The sequence below is a fragment of the Mirounga leonina genome, unplaced genomic scaffold (assembly GCF_011800145.1).
Source record: "Mirounga leonina isolate KUSES-001 unplaced genomic scaffold, KU_Mleo_1.0 Mir_353, whole genome shotgun sequence".
NCBI classification, from domain to species: domain Eukaryota; kingdom Metazoa; phylum Chordata; class Mammalia; order Carnivora; family Phocidae; genus Mirounga; species Mirounga leonina.
In genome coordinates this window covers 238,098-256,632 of record NW_023270699.1, presented here as the reverse complement: position 1 = coordinate 256,632, position 18,535 = coordinate 238,098, and the positions used below count along the sequence as shown (strand labels likewise).

The window sequence follows — 18,535 nt, the reverse complement described above, 5'->3', positions numbered from 1 at the left end:
TTAAGCATCTGCCTTCGGCTCGGGTCATGACCCCGGGGTCCTGGGATCGAGCCCCGCATCGGGCTCCCTGCTCGGCGGGAAGCCTGCTTCTCCCTCTCCCACTCCCCCTGCTTGTGTTCCCTCTCTCACTGTGTCTCTCTCTGTCAAATAGATAAATAAAATCTTTAAAAAAAAAAAAAGAACGTTCTGGGGTGTGCCACCTGGTACATGAGCATGCATTTTTTAGGGGCTGTACTCCTGAGTGGAAGTGTTGGGTCTGGGATTATGCATATCTTCACATTTATCAGACAATGCCAAACGTTCCCAGTTTACACTTAACTGATCAGTGTGTCAGTCCCATCTGTTCCCCATCGTCAGGCTTCCTGGGGCTAATCTGGTGAGAATATGGTAGTAGTATTTCATTTGGGTGTTAATTTGCATTTTCCTGATCACAGAGTAGATTGACATCTTTTCCTATTTTTTTTTTTTTAATCATTTGGGTTTTCTCTTTTGTTAAGTACTATTGAATCTTTTGCACATTTTTTATGTAGGGTTATTTGTGGGAACTTTTGGTGTCTTCTGGATACCAGTCCTTGTCAGTGACATGTGCTGCAGGTGTCCCCCACTGTGAGCCTTCCCCATCCACTGCTGACCAGTACCTTAGTGAGCAGAAGCTCCGCCCAACCTCACCTTCTTTTATGTTCATGGTGAATGTTTCCGGAGTTCTCCTTAAGGACTCTACCTAAGCCAAGGTCATAAAGTTATTCTCTTGTCTTGCAATAGCTCTGCTGTTTTGCCATTCACATTTAGATGTACCAAGTCCACTGGGAATGAGTCTTGTGTACAGCGTGGGGATGGGTCCCAGGGTCCGTTTTTCAGGACTGATAGCCATCTGTCCCATTCTCGTTCCCACAGGGCCACCACGCTTCTCCAGGCCACCTGTGTCATAGATGGAATTGTCCACACATGGTGGGGCTGTTGCGGTTCTTTGTTTTATCCCATTGAGTTAATATACTACCCTCATGCCAGCACCAACTTCCTGAAGTACTGTGGCTCTATAGTAAATCTTGACATCCATGGAGGACGTCAAGAGATTCATAATGTACCAGTCACATCATCTGAAAATAATGACAGTTTTGTTTCCAACTGCTGGCCTTCTCTCTCCACCCCTCCCCCTTACTGCGTCGGCTAAGACTTTCAGTAAAAAGGCAGATGTCCTTGGCTTGTTTCTGCTTCCCCAGGGAAAGCTTTCAATATCTGACCATTAATTCTGATATTTCCTGTAGGACTTTTAAAGATGGGCTTTATCAACTTTAAGGAAATTTCCTTTCATTCTGAATTTAAATCATTTAAAATCCTGGATGATTGTTCAATTGTTTTACCTTTTTTCACTTTTGTTAATGTGACAAATTATGTTGATTTTCTGTTAAAACTTTTTGCACTTTTTTAAGATTGATTTATTTATTTGAGAGAGAGTGAGTGCATGAGAGTGGGGCAAGGGGCAGAGGCAGAGACGGAGAGTCTTCAAGCAGACTCCCCACTGAGCGCGCAGCCCTAGGTGGGGCTCAGTCTCACCACCCCAAGATCATGACCTGAGCCCAAACCAAGAGTCGGACGCTCAACCTATGAGCCACCCAAGTGCCCCAAAACTTTTTGCATTCTTGAGATAAACTGACTTTGTCATGATACATTATTCTTTTTATATATAGCTGGATTCAGTTTGAAAATCTAGATTATTACAGTTATCAACATCTTGAATTGACCTTTGTATATAGACAAAGGCAATAGTATTTTGAGTTGAATATTTTTTTTCTCACTGATTTCTCAGGTCCCACAGTTCACTTATTTCATAATGTTGCACCCGTGTTTAGTTTTATTTATGATGAAATCTGAGCACTACTCGGGGGGCATGGCTGCTCAAATTGCATGTGGTCATTCCCCAGGAATTTGAAAGGGGCTGAATCATGACTCTTGTGTTGCTTCTTTGGTACTACGTAGGGTGGGTGTTGAGGCTGCTTCAGGTGTTGGGGATGGACTCGGGTTTTTCTGTCGTCCTACCCCATTGTTGCCCCTCCTCAGTCTACCTCCCAGAGGCCTTTAGACTTCCTTCCCTTCCCTTTGTTTCACCATCCATCTTCCAAGTGACGCTCTCCTTTGTTGAGCGTTCACGGCTGTGCTCTGTACGTGAGCCTGCGTGCTGGAGGGGCGTGTGCCCGGCAGAACCTGCTGGGCCTAAGGGCTGGGTCCTGGAGGGACTGACATCTCCTGGAGGGACTGATGTCTCCTGGAGGGACTGACGTCTCCTGGACGGTCTCCTCTTGTATGAAAACTGGAGATGGAGATAGGACCCACCTCATGAATTATAGAGATTAAATGAATTCTATGCCACTCATAATCATAATAAGGGATGTAGTTGAGAGATATTTAATGACATGAAAATGCATCCGAAATGCAATGTTGACTGAACAAAGCAGAGTGAAGTATGATCCAATTTCTTGAAAATTGCATGTACATGTATATATGCTTTTGTGTCTGTGTGTGTTGTATGTGTGTTCATACATAACCGAAAGAATGCTGACTTTTTTCTGTTAGCTTCTCTATGTTCTAAATTTTCTATAATAAATTCCTGTTCTATTTTTGTATTAAGAAAAATAAATCCATAAGTTATTTTTAAGAGAAAACTATGATGTTCATTACAGCATTGTGCAAAATAGTTATCAGTTGGAAACTACCTGAATTTCTAATAGTATGGGATATTGTGATTGCTACATCAAAATGTTATTTATCAGTTTCTTAAATTTTACATTGCTTAGTATTTTTATTTTATTTTAGGCAAACTTTGGAGTCGGAGTTTAAAACTAGCTTATACTCTACTTAATAAACTGACTAGTAAGAATGAACCACTACTTAAACCTGGAGACAGAGTAAGTAACTAGAATATAACTTATTGGAGTGAGCAAAAGCAAACTCTAAAAATATGTCTCATTGAAATCAGTATTCCATCAGTTGGTTAGACTTATAGTATTAATACAAGGGGTTTAAAGTCAGCAAAGAAAAATATTAAATATGGACAAAGTTTATGATGATGTACGTAAGATCATGGTTCTTTTCATTCTTCATTGCTCATCCACTGACTCTTCCAACATCTTTCCTCTTTGACTTCATACCTATTGATTTTAGTAAAAATATTAATATTAATAAAAATTGGATCCCCAAAGCTTAAGTTTTATGAGAAAACGTTGACCCTACTTGGAAATTCATCTCTTCCTCTCGTCCATGTGGCCAGGCAGCCCCCTCTTACCTCACTGCTGAGGTAGAACATGAGGAGGCTAGAGGCTTATTTGTTCCTTGTACTTACTACACTGCCCAACATTGTTGCAGTAGCCACATGGGGCCACTTAAATTAACCACGGTTAAGTAAAATAAAAAATTTAGTTCCTCAGTCACCCAAGCCACGTTTCAAGGGCTCGTGAACCACACGTAGCTAATAGCTACCACATTTGATAGCTTGGAGATAGAACGTTTCCGTCATCATAGGAAGTTCTGTTGGTGAGCATGGCTCTGGGCAAACTGAAGCAGACACGAGGAGCGCAGGTAGACCAGAACGTCCACGATGGAGGGCAGGACACTCAACAGTGAGACCCCCTAGTGAGAGGGCTCTTGTGGTCAGATGGCCCCACAGTGAAACTATAAGTTTCAGGCAACTCTTTGTCCACTCTTGAAAAAGAACCAGTCACCCAGGGCATTTGAAGAATGTGAAAGAAAACAACCAACAGGCAAAGAAAAGAAAAACAAGAAAAGGGAAAAGGGGGGGGGGGGGGGGGGGGGGGGGGGGGGGGGGAGGAAACAAACGTGGAAGAAAGTCACATACAGAAAATAAATTTTTTAAAAAAATTAGTCTTAATATCCCTGGAGAACTAAGGTGAAGTTATTGTTCCACAAATCAAGACAAAGATGCTAGTGGGGAAGGCTAAGAGATGGAAACTGAGCCTTGGTCAAGAAGGTCCGGTGTCTGGCTGGTAGGAGTTCTAGACGGGAAAGGGGACAGAGAGTAGAGAATTTTAAGTGGTGGTAGTAATGCCCGTCAACATCCTGAAGCTGGAGAGTGAGAGGGCCCGCAGCAGAGCTCCTTGCCACTTACTGAGCAGGACCAGGGTGCAGAAACCAGCCTCCGAGCTTCCAGGTGGGCAGGAGCGAGCCAAGGTGTAGGGTGGCCTGGGAGGACAGAGGCCCCAGGCCGGGGTACGCTGCTGGGCATCTGGTAAGACTTAGGACAACCTGACGGGTTGGTTACTTAGAAAATACTTGCGAAAGGTATTGAACACATCTGGCGGAGCATTTTAGAGCATATTTGGCCAGCAGATACATGGAAAGCAAAGCAAGTAGAGGTGGCAGTTACCATCAGCAGATGTGGACTCGGCTGAAAAACAAGAATAGTCCGAGAACGGTACTTGATACGTTGTGCTTTAGAATGAAACTGTAAGAGTTCCTGATTTATGTTGTGCTTTAAAATGACTCTAAGAATCCCTAATTTAATTTTCTTGAAAAAGATTCCTGCAAGGACAGAGACTACCAGATACCCTTCTTGACTCCTGAGAGAGTCCACGTAGTTAGGTTAATGATGGAAGGTCGACAGATCACAGTGAATGAGCTAACTATCAGATATGGGTAGCCAATTCATCACCCTGTGGGAAAAAGAGTTTATAAAAGTGAACAAACACAACTCTGCATTCTCTAAAAATGTTTTTATACCAAATATCTAGTCTCAAAGCTGTGGGTCACAGTTCTGGTGCAACCACTATTAATATCAACTTTTAAAGGAGAGCTTTGCCCTTTCAGCAAATTAACCTGTTAGAAACTGGATTTCCAGACCCCAAGGAGAGAGTAGAGGTGTAGCTTAAATTGTGTCTTATCAAGCAGTTCTGCGTAGCCATTGTTTTGTGTCCTCAAGGGCCCGGTGTTAGCATCTACTGTCCTGACTCCATCACTTACGGTTTCAAGCACACTTACTACAATATTTGGGGCTTATAAACATCTCATTCCATAAAGAGCTTTTGATTTTACCCGATGTTGTTAGAAATGGCAGCTGGAAGGATGGGGAAGAGAAAGGCAGGAATGAAGAGGGCTGGGAACTCATCTACAATAATGGGAAATACAGTCTATACTGAGACACTTTCAACAATAGAATATAGCAATGTAAGCATAATACTTAAAGATAGGAGAGTAAATAGCAAAAGGAAGATGGAAGATATTTTTGAAGAGGTTGCCTTGGGGAGTGAGGACGGGTGGAGCATGGGGGTATTTTTTTCCATTAGTACTTTTGTCATCTTAAATTCTGTTTTTAAAATGTTTTTGATAAAAATGAAAGTGGAAGATGAATAAAATAGAGCATGTAACTTAAACAGTGGCAGCACGGGGACCAGGGGACTCTGCGGGAGGAGCAGCGGTGGGGGTCTCCGCTGAGGGGTCCGGTGCCCTCCTCCCTTCCCTGTCAGTACATTTAAGTCTTGAGCGAAGATCTGTTCGACTAAAACTTTGGTGTTAGGATTTTATCTTGTGGAAGGTATTTTGGGTATAATTTGGTGCCGTGCCCACTCTTCCTGTTGCTGTGGGTGTTTTTCGCCCAGGCTGACAGATGTGGGTGGTGTGCCCCAGACAGACAGCGTGCACGGAGCGAGCCAGGTCTCCATCCCACGCCAGACTCGTGCTGGACGGCCGTTAGGCACAAACGCTCTAAATTATTCTGTTGCTTGTAGAATAAAGACCTCAACCTGAAAACTATTTATGAAAAGTTACATGGTTGAGGAAATCTAAGGACCAAGAATTAGCCCCCAAATTACATTTTCTGAACTACATTTGAAAAACTGTAAGATGATCTAAAATGTCCAGATTCCATCTAGTTAGCAGGGGTTCTGAACGTTGGGGTGACGGCATCATTCGTGAGTGGATTTCATGGATTTCCTTTGTACTGTTGTAGGTGGCCCTGGTGTTTCCAAACAGTGACCCTGTGATGTTCATGGTGGCATTTTATGGGTGTCTCCTGGCAGACCTGGTTCCTGTCCCCATAGAAGTGCCATTAACAAGAAAGGTAGCTAACTCGGTCGGGGCTGTGGGGCTCCGGCCCCATGAGGTTCTCTTCGGAAGCTGGCGCCTTCCTGCTGGAGCGACCTGGCAGCCGGGCGCTGTGCGGAGTGAAGAGAGGGAGGCAGGCAGGCCAGGACTTGAGAGAGTGTTCGATGCGGTGCCGGCTGCAGTCCGCTCTCGTGTGTCTTGTTGTGAGAGGGACTTTAGAAGCTGTAGACGGAGCTCTTACGTCATCTCTGTGAACTTTTCAGAACAAATGGTGCATGTTTTTTCCTCTGATGGATAGAATTTACGATCAGATTTTGTTAAATCTGTCTCTCAAAACCATACACATATCGATAATAATTTTCATTTCTTGAGAATGAGTAAGTCACACCGTGACATATTGTAACTCCTTCTCAGTGATAGTTTTGAATATGGGAGATGGGAATTTGCTTGCTTTTCTGTCTGCTTACGTAACAGCAAGCAGTTTTTACTACTGAAAAATGATTAATGTGGGGACTTGGTGATGTTCTAGGGAGCTATTACATTTCAAGTATAAATGTCAGTAATCTGATTATTGAAAAAAAGTGATTATTTTAAGAGTACACAAGGCACGTGTTTTAGAAAATTAGAGTTTTCTACCCTATCAGTGTTCAGGCAGTTAAAGTAAGCATTATCAGCAACAAATACTCAAGAATCCCAAAAGTGAAGTTTGACATAAAGCCAGTACACCCCAGAGGATGATATATGATGAACAGATATTTGAATACAGAGATTCTTCAGAAAAAGCAAGATTTGTCAAACTTGCAGGAAGAAAGTGACAAAACGTTACTGAGGGTATGTATAAAAGAAGCATTGACTGGAAGGAAATGTGCATTTCTGTGGGAAATAAATAATTGTGTTAAAGTGTTAAAGGTTGGGCCTCCCCAGGTTAATCTGCAAATTTTAAAGATGACTCACGTGGAAATTTCCATGCTATTATTTTTGGTTTATTAAAATGCTGCTACATGTCATTTACAAGAAAACACTGAGAAATTGGCCCATTATCCAGAACTTTCTATTTCATTGCAAAAATATATCTTTTCAACCTAAAAATGATTCTATTGTATTTCCATGAAAATACAGCATATACCCATCTAGGATTCAGGTGTAGAAGTTGATGCGGGCGAATGAAGGTGAAGGGCTCAGCTCTCTGGGTGGGCCTAAGTGGTGCAGGGCCCTCTGTGGCAGCCCTGCGAGCGCCTCGCTGTGTTCTCTGCAGGACGCTGGCAGCCAGCAGGTCGGGTTTCTGCTGGGCAGCTGCGGCGTCACCCTGGCCCTGACCACGGATGCTTGTCAGAAGGGCCTGCCCAAGGCACAGACGGGAGAGGTGGCGACTTTCAAAGGTAGGCCCCCAAGGGCAGGGGAGGTGTCTCCAGCAGGAGTGAGGTCCTTGTCCGAGGCCTGCACGTCTTGCTTCCCCCCGGTTCAGAGTCACTGTTCAGAGGCACCTACTGAATTAAATATAAATTAATACAAAGTGAACGGGACGGAGACTTGTGTTCCCCAGGTGCACAGTAGCCGGTGGCTGTGTGGTGGGGGCTCAGCCCTGAGGCCCGCTGACCACTGTCCTGGGCCATCTGTACCCTCACAGGATGGCCCCCGCTCTCCTGGCTGGTGATCGACGGGAAGCATCTGACCAAGCCCCCCAAAGACTGGCGCCCACAGACCCAGGATGCAGGGGCTGGGACCGCCTACATCGAGGTAATGGCCTCATCTAACTCAGAGCACGTTAAAGCAGCCCCCACAGGCTCGGCTCTTGTTTCTCATGAGTGTAAGCTGCCATTTATTTTAGGTTCAGGCTTAAACTTACCCTTCTGTTTGATCTTCACCCCAGAGACAGAAAGGGCCGGCAGTTACGGGTTAGCCCGCATACACTGCTGTACCCAGGCACTTACCCCAGGGGTGCCCCACTCTCCTCTGTGGGTGTCACCCCAAGACTCACGGTGTATCATGTGCTCCCATGTGACGGGATGGTTAGTGAAGGACGGACAACTGACCACTTCTTTTTAAATTCTGTCAGCCTCCCTTTCAGTCTGCCGTGACCTCCAGAAGCATCCCATAATGGTTTTTTTTCCTTGAAATCTTTCAGTATAAAACCAGCAAAGAAGGCAGCACGGTGGGGGTCACGGTGTCCCACGCATCCCTGCTGGCCCAGTGCCAGGCTCTGACCCAGGCTTGCGGCTACTCAGAAGGTAAGGGCGTGCAGGCCCCTGGGGACTGTGGCTGTGTGTCGACCTAGCCCTTTCGCCAGGTGGGGCCGGGGGCCAGAGTGCTCAGGGCCCTCTGCTTGTGCTGGATGCGTGGGGGTTAGGTCACCCAGGCAGGCCCACGCAGGGTCCTTTCCAGTACATGTGTGTGTCTGTTGATCTTAAGGAGCATGAAATTCATATACCACCACTTAGGCGTGGTGGGCTGGTTCCATCTGTGACATAGCTGAGGGGCAGTGTATTTTGTACTTAAAAAAATGGAAAACCGTCTTAATGGACCCACTTCTGTATTACTGTTTTCTATGACTGTGGTTTTGGCAAAAACTGTCATGCATGCAAATATACAAACGGAATCTTGAAAGTCATAGATTTTCTGTTGGTGATAACGGCAGCACCTCCCCCCATTACTGTTAAATATCAGATATTTAGCTTAGAACTATTATTTTAAGAAACTATAAAAATGATGGTTTCCCCACTGTAACAATACTGGAATTGAATAAAACTAGAAAGTAAATTGAATGGTATGTTTTAAATAACTAAAATACAGGTGTTTAAAAGTAAGGGGAAAATAAAATAAAAGTCAGGGGTCGCTGCAGACTTCAGTGGAGATTTGGAGGATGATTTTAGATATATTCAAGGGCCTGAATAATTTTTTGAAAATTGGATCTATTAAGTCACATGTGTGCTTTTTCTGGACATGTGTATATCACGTATCATTGGGGGGCTTTAGCAACAGAAGGAGCATACGTACAGAGCTCTCAGAAAGCAGTCTCATCTCCCGGCACAGCAGACTCATGTTCACCGTTGGTGTCTATGCTGAGGGGTGCACGTCGAGGTTGCTGTGGCTTGGTGGGGGGCCTGCAGCCAGGTCCTGCAGAGCACAGGGCTCTGTGGGCAGCCCCGGGTCGCCACCCTTACTGGACGAGAGCAGAGAGAAGGGACAGCTTTCTGAGGGGAAGCAACATGAGCAGCATGTGTTGTTTCCCAAAGATGCAGGGTGGTGGCCTCGGTGTGAGAATGGGGGCATCTGGATGTACAGTGAGAAGTAAGCATATCCATGTGCAGTGGGAGAGTCTCGAGGGGCTGCTCAAGTACACGCTGTTCCTTATGTTTTCAGATTAGTGATCAGCATAACTCTGTGTTGTTTTTTTTTCAAGATGTTTACTGATTTTTATTTATTTATTTGAGAGAGACAGAGAGGGAGAGAGAGAGCACGAGCAGGGGGAGGAGTAGAGGGAGAGGGAGAAGCAGACTCCCCGCTGAGCAGGGAGCCCAAATGGTGGCTCGAGCCCAGGACCCTGGGATCATGACATGAGCCGAAGGCAGACACTTAACGACTGAGCCACCCAGGTGCCCCAGCATAGCTCTGTTTTAATCCAAAATTGTATGACCTACTTCTGAGTTTTTCTAGTAATTTGAATAAATAACCAAGACGATTGATTAATTGGTACATGGTATTTGGAAATGGTGTGTATGTTTCCTAGAGCTCTTCATGTCAATCAATGATGTATTCATCTCGGAGTTTCTTTAAAAATGCACATGACTTGTGAAGAGGGTCACAAGTGGTTTAACCATCTTTGTCCACTTTCAGCTGAGACATTAACAAATGTGCTGGATTTCAAAAGGGATGCTGGTCTGTGGCATGGAGTGTTAACAGTGAGTGTTGTATGCTAAATGATCTAATGGTTGGAATTGAGGGATCCTAATGCTTCATATCAATAGATGACACCAAGCCCTATTTTTAGGTGATGTAATTAATCCTTATCTGAACTGAAGTGTCATCATGAGGAGGGCGTTGATGTTATCTTTGCCTTCTCTGGCGTGGTGTGGCCCTCTGCTGTCTGCACCTGAGCGAGGCCTGCCCCTTGAGCACCTCCGTTTCTTCCACAGAGTGTCATGAACAGGATGCACGTCATCAGCATCCCGTACGCGCTGATGAAGGTGAACCCTCTGTCCTGGATTCAGAAAGTGTGTTCCTATAAAGGTAATGGGAAATAGCACCGTCATCTGACTCATCCTTCATTCAAGAAGTCACTTTGATTTAATCCTTGGTGATTCAGACGGTAATAAAGCCGACATGCGGAACTGCAGGGATGAGCTGAGGAGCGCTGACGGCCTGCGCGCACCATGACCAGTCGTGGACTGTGTCTGGCCTGTGCACACGGCCCGGGCGGCCCTTGCGGGGGACGGCCCCGTGGCAGCTCTCTTCTGCAAACACCATAGGCTACCAATTTTGTTCTCTTGAAATTTTCTTTACAGTCCCATCAGTGCTCCCGGTTCTTAGTAGTGGGGATGGCTTTAATCTGAGGTTAGGGCTTTAGAAGCTACCAGCGCTAGAGCTGTTGATTCCCAGGAAGCAGTGTGGACAGAGGGCCGTGGGGCTGCCCGGAGGCCTTGCCCGCCTGCCCCCTGCCTTGGTCAGCCACAGGGCTTCCCCATTCCTCGGGCTCTGCTCCAGCAGGCCTGGGGGGCCCCTTCGTGACCCCCTGAGGCTGGGCCTCAGGTTTGTCCGCACACTCACTCGTCCTGGGGACCCGTGTAGACTCAGGTGTGTCTGTGAGGCGCAAGCGTGCCACTTTCCCGTGACGCAGGGCACTTCTGTGCTCCCCCTCTGCAGCCCGGGCCGCGCTGGTCAAGTCCCGCGACATGCACTGGTCTCTCCTAGCTCAGCGAGGTCAGAGGGACGTCAGCCTCAGCTCACTGCGCGTGTTGATCGTGGCGGACGGCGCTAACCCCTGTGAGTAAGCGCAGCCGAGCGAGGGCGTGGCCAGGGCCTCCCCACCGCTGGCCTGACTTGGGAGGGAAGAGGTTCAGGTACAGCATGCCGAGAAGCAGCACTGAGGTGTTACATCCCTAAATGTCCTGCCGTGTGCTGGGCCACACGCCCTCTTGGTGGGGACTCCCTGGTGTATCTTGTGCATGTTTATGAAGGCATTGACCTTAAAGCAATTTTAACACCTCGGACAGAAGCTACATTAGGAAATGGCCGGAATGTAGATACGGACTGGGAGCCTGTCCCAGCCTCTTGTCCTTGGCCCCTGTGGCCCCAGCGATCCGGCTCGGCCTCCTGCCGGGATCTCCCCTGCTGTGCCACTGTGCGCCCTGGGCTCTGCGCAGGGTCTGAGTGTGGCTGCTTGTTGGCGGCTGTCTGAGGCCTGCCGCGGGGCGTTCCCTGGGGAGGCGCCGTGGGCCTTCGTGGGGGCTTCCGTGCGGCACAAAGCCCTCGACCAGGTGGGAGGCTGTTCTTGTTGCTTTAACAGCTGTGTGCCACTGTTTTTGCATTGAAGCACCTGGACCGGGGGCTGGCCTTTGATCCAGTCCCCTGAGGAGGGCCCTAATAGCCCTGCGCCCCTGGTGTCCCACCGCCCAGGAGGGCACCCTGCCGTCCAGCTCCTCCACCCGTCCCTGGGCCCAGCAGGGCCCCTCCATCCTGCCTCCAAGACACCCAGGGCTAGGTGCCCTGCATCCCCACGCCCGCCTGAACCCACTCACATGCCCGGTCCTGGCCTCATGCCCCCGCAGGTCCTCCACTCTGCTGCACCCCCAGCAGCTCCTCACCGGGCACCGGGCTCACCCTCCTGGCTGCAGACCGCAGTCCCCCACCGACCTCAGATCCTGCCACTCCGCGTGCCCTCCGGGGCCCTGTGGCACTGAATGACTGGGTTGTCTTGTGTGTCCTCTGCTGTCTGCTGGTGCCCAGCAAGAACTGGACGCAGCGCCCCTGCTTTTCCACAAGCCTCGCTGTGGCAGGGTGCCTGAGGGTCGTGGCACAGCCCTGGGGTCCCAATGGGTGCAGCCCCGAGCAGGTGGCACCCTCCCGCCTGGGAGCTGAGCTTCCATATCCATGACACCTCAGACTGGCCGGGGCGAGTCGGGGAGAAGCAGGGGCAGCCCGGGGACAGTGTGTGGGCTGCCCCTGTGGGGGGCTACTTGGCCGACCCCCCAGCCCTGAGGCACTTCCAGCAGCACCCAGGCCTCGCCATGAGGGAGGTTCGCCCCATAAATGCTTCTCGGTCACCTCCCATCAGCAGACCTGTGAGGAGATGGGGCGAGGGTGGGGCTGGCCGTGAGTTAGCGCTCAGACACAATGCAGGGGTGCAGCAGAGGCCTTCCTTGAGAAACGTCCAGCTCTTCCCTGCTGGTGGTTTCCAGACGCATCATGTTTTCCATGGAAGCAGCCCCACCCCTCCCCAGACGTCTCCTGGAGCGTTGGTGTCAGGCCTGTCCCTGTCAGCCCTCCAGTTACCCCACGTCTCCCTCTGTCTCACGCAGGGTCCATATCCTCCTGTGATGCGTTCCTCAATGTCTTCCAGTCCAGAGGGCTGAGGCCCGAGGTCATCTGTCCCTGTGCGACTTCCCCTGAGGCGTTAACGGTCGCCATCCGCAGGTGAGGTGGTTGCTTGCTCCGTCTTCCTCATGCTGCTGCGGAGTGTGGGAGTCTGCCTCTAGGCAGGAGAATTCACGAAGCCACGCTGGGCCAGCTTCCCAGGCGTGTGCGCGTGGTGGGGGGGCAGCCCTGGGCACCATGCCCCTCGCCCTGGGCTGGTCGCGCGTCTCACTCCAGCCTGGATCCATGCCGGGACTTGGGTAGCGGCTCCCAGGGCTCTGATCTCTGGGCTTGTTCTCCCTCCGAGGGCTCCTCTTCCTCCTTGGCCTTCATAAGCATCGCAGCCCGGAGCCCTTCCCTGCCCCGAGGGGGGCCCCTGGCATCTCCAGTGCCCAGCAGCCAGGGACGGGTCTGTACCTGTGGGGATGTCCTGGAGAAGGGCCCTGGCCAAGCGCTCACCCCTGCCCCCTCCTGAGGAAGCCCCACCGTGGCTCCTGCAGCTGCATTCTCTCTGCGCTCCCCCTGTCTCAGCCCGGAGGGTGCGGTCGGGACCTCAGAGCTGGCAGGCTCTTGCCCTTCCTGCTCCTAACGGGCCACCTTTTCCTTCCCGGGTCCCCTCTCGCGGCCCTAGGGCTCCTGTCCGCAGCGGCCTCTGGGTGCCGTCCTGGGGTAGAGGGCCGTGTGCTCACAGTTGAGAGTGTCTCTGCGTTAATTTTCTGCTCTCAACCCAGTTATTAGAAAGTCAGTCATGGTTGTGGTCTTGTGTTACATTAGTCTGTGCTTTCATATGTGCAAGTATTAAATAATCCTAAAATTTTAATAACTTAGCAAGAAAAAGAACATCTTTGTCCTTCACAAACCATAAGGTATTCCTCATTCCTTTGCTCTATGGTGACACCTCACTCCCACGCCTGGTGGCATCAGGCACTGTATTTCTCCTGCATTCTGCGTCAGGAGTTTGGGAAGGGCTCTGCTGGTGGTTCTGGCTTGCAGCCTCTGGTCTCTGGACTGGACGCGTTGGGGGCTGCTCCAGGCTTCCTCGGGGCCTGTCCTTCTGCTGCCCAGGGCTCCCAGCAAGTGTCCCAGCACAGCCAGGCAGAAGCTGTCAGCTTTATGACCTCTCCGGGGAGGTCACAGAATGTCACTTAGACCCTGGCCACAGGCCCACCAGATGCCCCCGGCGGGGGAGGAGTGTGCAAGGGACCCCATGCCGAGCAGCGCGCAGCGTCTTCAGGGGACCTGCCCCCACGGCCAGCCGTGTGTGGTGCAGAGCAGAGGCTTTGGTGCAGCGTCATCCTGCAGGCAAGCTGGGTACAGATCCCTCCCCCGCCATGGGCTCTGTCCCCTCGTCAGTGTGTCTGCTTTTGTCTTGCAGGCCGCCAGACCTGGGAGGACCTCCACCAAAGAAGGCTGTCCTGTCGATGAACGGTCTCAGTTTTGGTGTGATCAGAGTTGATACTGAAGAAAAGCTGTCCGTTCTTACCGTTCAGGACGTTGGTCAGGTGCTGCCGGGAGGTAAGGGACGAGCTGGAGTGTGTCCAGTCCCGCAGCTGCTTGACGTAACAGGAGTCCTGAGTGCTCTGGGCTTCATGGGAGTGCTCTGCAAGCTCACGAGCAAAAGGCTTCTGAGCAGTGGTTTCCATGTATACTGGGGTTTTAATTTATAGTGTTATTTTTTCAGTTTTTTGCCTGCCTCTGTATTAAATTTAAGGTTGTGCAAAACCAGGAGGGTCTGTTTGTTGGTGGCCCCTGAGCCGGATGTGGTTCTCTGGTGTCTGGGAGCTGGAGTGCTGACTGCATGTCAGGCATGGGCATCATGCTGCACACACACGAGGCATTGATCAGCTCCCGGCACTCCAGAGTCTGCAGACGGCCTGATCACCGGATGCCACCAGCCGGGGTAGCAGGGATGTGTTCGGTCAGGAGCATGACTCTGAAGGTTGCAAGAAATTCCCGTTGCAGCCTCCTGCCCCCGGGCCCCCTGGACCTGAGTGCCGGCCCCGTGGCAATGCCACAAGGAGAGGGTGGTGGAACGGCCTGCCTGTGGTCCTCCTGCAGAGTGTCGCGCAGGGAAATGGGGACCTGAGCCTGGCCCGGGAGGCCCAGTGACAGTTGTGAGCCGGGGAGGCTCTGCCTGCTGCTCTGTGGTTGCCCCTCACGGTGACGACCTCACGGTGGCTCGGCTTCCTCCTCGCCATGCGGGCCCTTCTGAGATTCATGGGCAGCTGTCTTGACCCACCCTATGTGCGTGTGTGTGCACAGTGCTCCCCCTGGTGCGAGTGTGCATGTGTGTGTGTGTGCACGCATGTGTGCGTGTATGCGTGTCTGCACGGTGCTCCCCCGGCTGCGTGTGTGTGTGTGTTTGTGTGCTTGCATGTGTGCATGCGTGTGCTCCCCCAGCTGCGTGTGTATGTGTGTGTGTGCGTGTCCTCCCCTGGGTGCTTGCATGTGTGTGCGCACAGTGCTCCCCCTGGTGTGTAGGTGCGTGTGCTCCCCTGGGTGCTTGCGTGTGTGTGTGTGTGTGTGTTTCCATGTGTGTGCGCACAGTGCTCCTCCAGCCGTGTGTGTGTGTGTGTGCCTGTGTGCACACATGTGTGCGTGTATGCGTGTCTGCACGGTGCTACCCCGGCTACATGTGTATGTATGTGCGTGCGTGTCCTCCCCTGGGTGCTTGCGTGTGTGTGTGTGCGCGCACAATGCTCCCCTGGATGCTTGCATGTGCACGTGTGTGTGCGTGTGTGCACAGTGCTCCCCCGCTGCGTGTGTGTGCATGTGCATGTGTGTGTGTATGTGTGTCTGCGCGTCAGCTGTCAGGACCATTGCAGAGCTGACTGATGTGTTGAGGGCTGATGGTGTCCTGTTTCCAGCAGAGACTTAATCTTTCACTGTGTTCGCCCCAAGGGCTTTGTGGCCTTTTGTCGTTTAGCTCAGGGTCTCTGCTGTGAATGCAAGCATGTGGGAGTATCTGGCTGTGACCTGCACACCAGCGTCCCCCTCCAGCATTTGTGAATGAATGGAAACAAGTCAATGAGCCCCCTTCTTTGTCCTCTTGCTAATTACCATCCTGGGAGAGGCGAACGCGTTAGAGAACACTCAAGAGTCCAAGGAAGGGCCGTGCCCGGTGACCACAGGCTTCTTAATTCCTCACTGGGTGACCGAGTTCCCTTAAATGGACCGCTGCACATTCTGGTGTGCATTTCACCCTTCCGTTGGAGGCTGGTTTTGGATGCCTGCTCTGTGGCAGGGCTGGGCGGCCTGGAACTGCAGTCACCTGACAGGCACGGCCCCCCACGCCCAGAGCGGGCAGCAGGCAGGATCGTCGGTGGGGAGCTGCTTATGACAGTGGAACAGGAGGTGGCTGGGCTCTGGATGGGCTGTGCGGGGCTACGGCATGAGACGGGTCAGGAGGGTGACCCGAGGAGGGGGCACGGAATGTGTCCACGAGAGAGCAAGTGTCCTGTCAGCCTGAGCTTATGATGTGCAGGACGCGTCGTGCTTTGGTTAAATACCGCGTGGGAAGCAGAAGGACGCACGCCCGGACAGGGCGTGTGGTATGCACGTCCGACAACTCGTTGGAAGGGCAGACTGCGTGTGTGACGTTTCGTTTCCATAACTGCAGACGTAGCGACGAGTAGATCTCTGCGAATGACCTGTTTACGCATATTGCTTGTGTGTGACTTTGGGGTTCCCCTCTCCTAGCTGACGTATGTGTTGTGAAGGTGGAAGGCGCCCCTTACCTCTGCAAAACCGATGAAGTTGGGGAGCTATGCGTCAGCTCCACTACCACCGGCACAGCGTACTATGGGCTGCTTGGAATCACCAAGAGTGTCTTTGAGGTCTGTACCTCCCCCTGCCCTTTCTGCTGGGGTGGGTTCCGTAGCATCAGTGGAGTGCGGGGCGAGAGGCTCAGCGGCTCTCCAGCCCTGATGGGGGTCGAGGTCAGCCCGGGAAGCCAGCGCTCCGCATGCTCGAGGGGCCAGCCGCTGGGCACAGGGGGTGAGGGGGTCACAGGAGGAGCACGGACCATGCTGGGTGCGGGAGCCCGAGGAGCGTCTCATCCGCTGACAGAGACTCCGGCCTTGGGGTGGCCTGTTCCCCACCAGGGATCCTTGGGTGACAGCCCCATCCGGGGAGCTGTACCCTGGCCGGCATCTGGTTGGTTAGCTGTCCATGGGGCACAGCCTGACGTTCCCCTCTCTGCTCTGTGCAGACCGTCCCGGTCACGGCAGGAGGCATGCCCGTGTCTGACAGGCCTTTCACCAGGACGGGGCTGCTGGGCTTCATCGGGCCTGTGAGTATGTCCTGCTGCCAGGACCTGGGCCTCCAGACAGGCCCACACCTCAGTAGAGGGGACGCTGTCAGCATCCAGTGTGCATCTAGGGGCCAGGGATGCTCTCTAGGTCCCACAGTCCACAGGACAGCACCCACAACAGAGTACTGTCAGCCCAGAATGTCCTGGCCGCTGACTTTGGGAGCCCTGCCCGAGGGCACTGGCGGTCAGAGTCCTATACAACCTCACCTTTCCTGTGCCACCCCCCGCCACCAGGATGCAGGACCCTGTGCCCCCCCGCTGCCCCTCCATGTCCCCTTGTCTCCTCCCCAGCCCACCAGGATGCAGGACCCTTTGCCCCCCACCCCCCCCATGTCCCCTTGTCTCCACCCCAGCCCACCAGGATACAGGGCCCTGTGCCCCCCCCACCCCCCCATGTCCCCTTGTCTCCTCCCCAGCCCACCAGGATGCAGGACCCTGTGCCCCCCTCGCTGCCCCCCCATGTCCCCTTGTCTCCTCCCCAGCCCACCAGGATACAGGACCCTGTGCCCCCCCAACCCCCCGTGTCACCACATGGCAGGACGCTTGGTTTCCACGTGCCATCAGCTGCCTGATCCACAGGGCCTGCCTGCGTGTCCCAAGTCCTGACCTGTGTCCTTGCTTCCAGGATAACTTGGTCTTTGTCGTGGGCAAGCTGGATGGGCTGATGGTGGTTGGAGTTCGTAGACACAGTGCGGATGACATCGTGGCCACAGCGCTGGCCGTGGAGCCCATGAAGTTTGTCTACAGAGGCAGGTGATGCGCTGCGGCCCTGTACTATGGCTCTAGACCCCTTCTCTCCTTGAAGTTTGAGAATCTGTCTGCAGTAGAAGCAAAGCCCAGTGATTGGAATACACAAAACCTAAAAATTCCTGTTCATCAGAAAATCTTCACAAAGAAAAGGACGATCTTTGCAGCCAGGAGCCCATTAGTGTCCTCACTGCCCACAAGGCTCATGTGGTTCTTTAAGAGGACGAGGTCCAAGGAGTACCTGCTTTAGGACCCTGGAACCTCAGACATGCAGATTGAAACAGTCAAGGACCAGTTTCTCTGAATCACCAAAGGTCAATTCTCTTTTCTACTGAGTTTAGCGAGACACACGGAGGGCCCTACCTCGCCCCTGGGATGAGCAACTATTCAACTTTTCTGAATGTGTTAGGCAAGCACTTTCTGACCCTGGGCAACTGGGGGTGAAGAGGGAAGCTGTGTCTGGCTCTCTTCAGCTCCTGAGCTCTTTGTCCTGAAGGAAGCATCCCCTTCTCCTAGCTGGCCCACCCAGCTGGCTGTGTTTTTTAATTTTCTTCTTCTCAGGGGGGTGCTTAATTACTCAAACTAGGGTACCTATGAGCCTGGCCAGACCCTGCCTTCGAATATTCCTTAAAGAAATCGTTAGGGAGTTCTGTCAAAGAGTGTGTGCTGCTGGCCCTTCTCGTAGTCGGGATGACAGGGGTATGGGATGCCTACCAAGGAGAAGCCAGCAAGGCAGGCCTGTGTGGGTGCCTGAGCGGGGGCTGCCAGGACCTCGTGACCTGCCCTCACAGCAGAAACAGGACACTGTTGGTGTGGGTGTCCGTGGGGATAATGTCAGGGTGGCCAACACCTGCT

At 51.7% G+C, this 18,535-nt stretch overlaps 1 protein-coding gene across 8 annotated transcripts in view; it reads left to right on the top strand.

Moving 5' to 3' along the window:
- DIP2A (disco interacting protein 2 homolog A) overlaps positions 1-18,535 on the top strand; it is an 81,504-nt gene that overhangs the window by 31,731 nt on the left and 31,238 nt on the right. For all 8 annotated transcript variants that reach the window (XR_004683718.1, XM_035029985.1, XM_035029982.1 and 5 more), the window contains 13 exons: positions 2,812-2,903; positions 5,957-6,067; positions 7,307-7,430; positions 7,679-7,788; positions 8,177-8,279; positions 9,886-9,950; positions 10,185-10,278; positions 10,912-11,031; positions 12,567-12,681; positions 13,997-14,136; positions 16,321-16,457; positions 16,832-16,912; positions 17,559-17,686. Coding sequence is in view for 7 of the 8 variants with exons in the window: in XM_035029985.1 (XP_034885876.1) it covers positions 2,812-2,903; positions 5,957-6,067; positions 7,307-7,430; positions 7,679-7,788; positions 8,177-8,279; positions 9,886-9,950; positions 10,185-10,278; positions 10,912-11,031; positions 12,567-12,681; positions 13,997-14,136; positions 16,321-16,457; positions 16,832-16,912; positions 17,559-17,686 (1,420 nt within the window). In the remaining variant the exon portion in view is untranslated. The remainder of the gene's footprint in view (positions 1-2,811; positions 2,904-5,956; positions 6,068-7,306; positions 7,431-7,678; positions 7,789-8,176; positions 8,280-9,885; positions 9,951-10,184; positions 10,279-10,911; positions 11,032-12,566; positions 12,682-13,996; positions 14,137-16,320; positions 16,458-16,831; positions 16,913-17,558; positions 17,687-18,535) is intronic.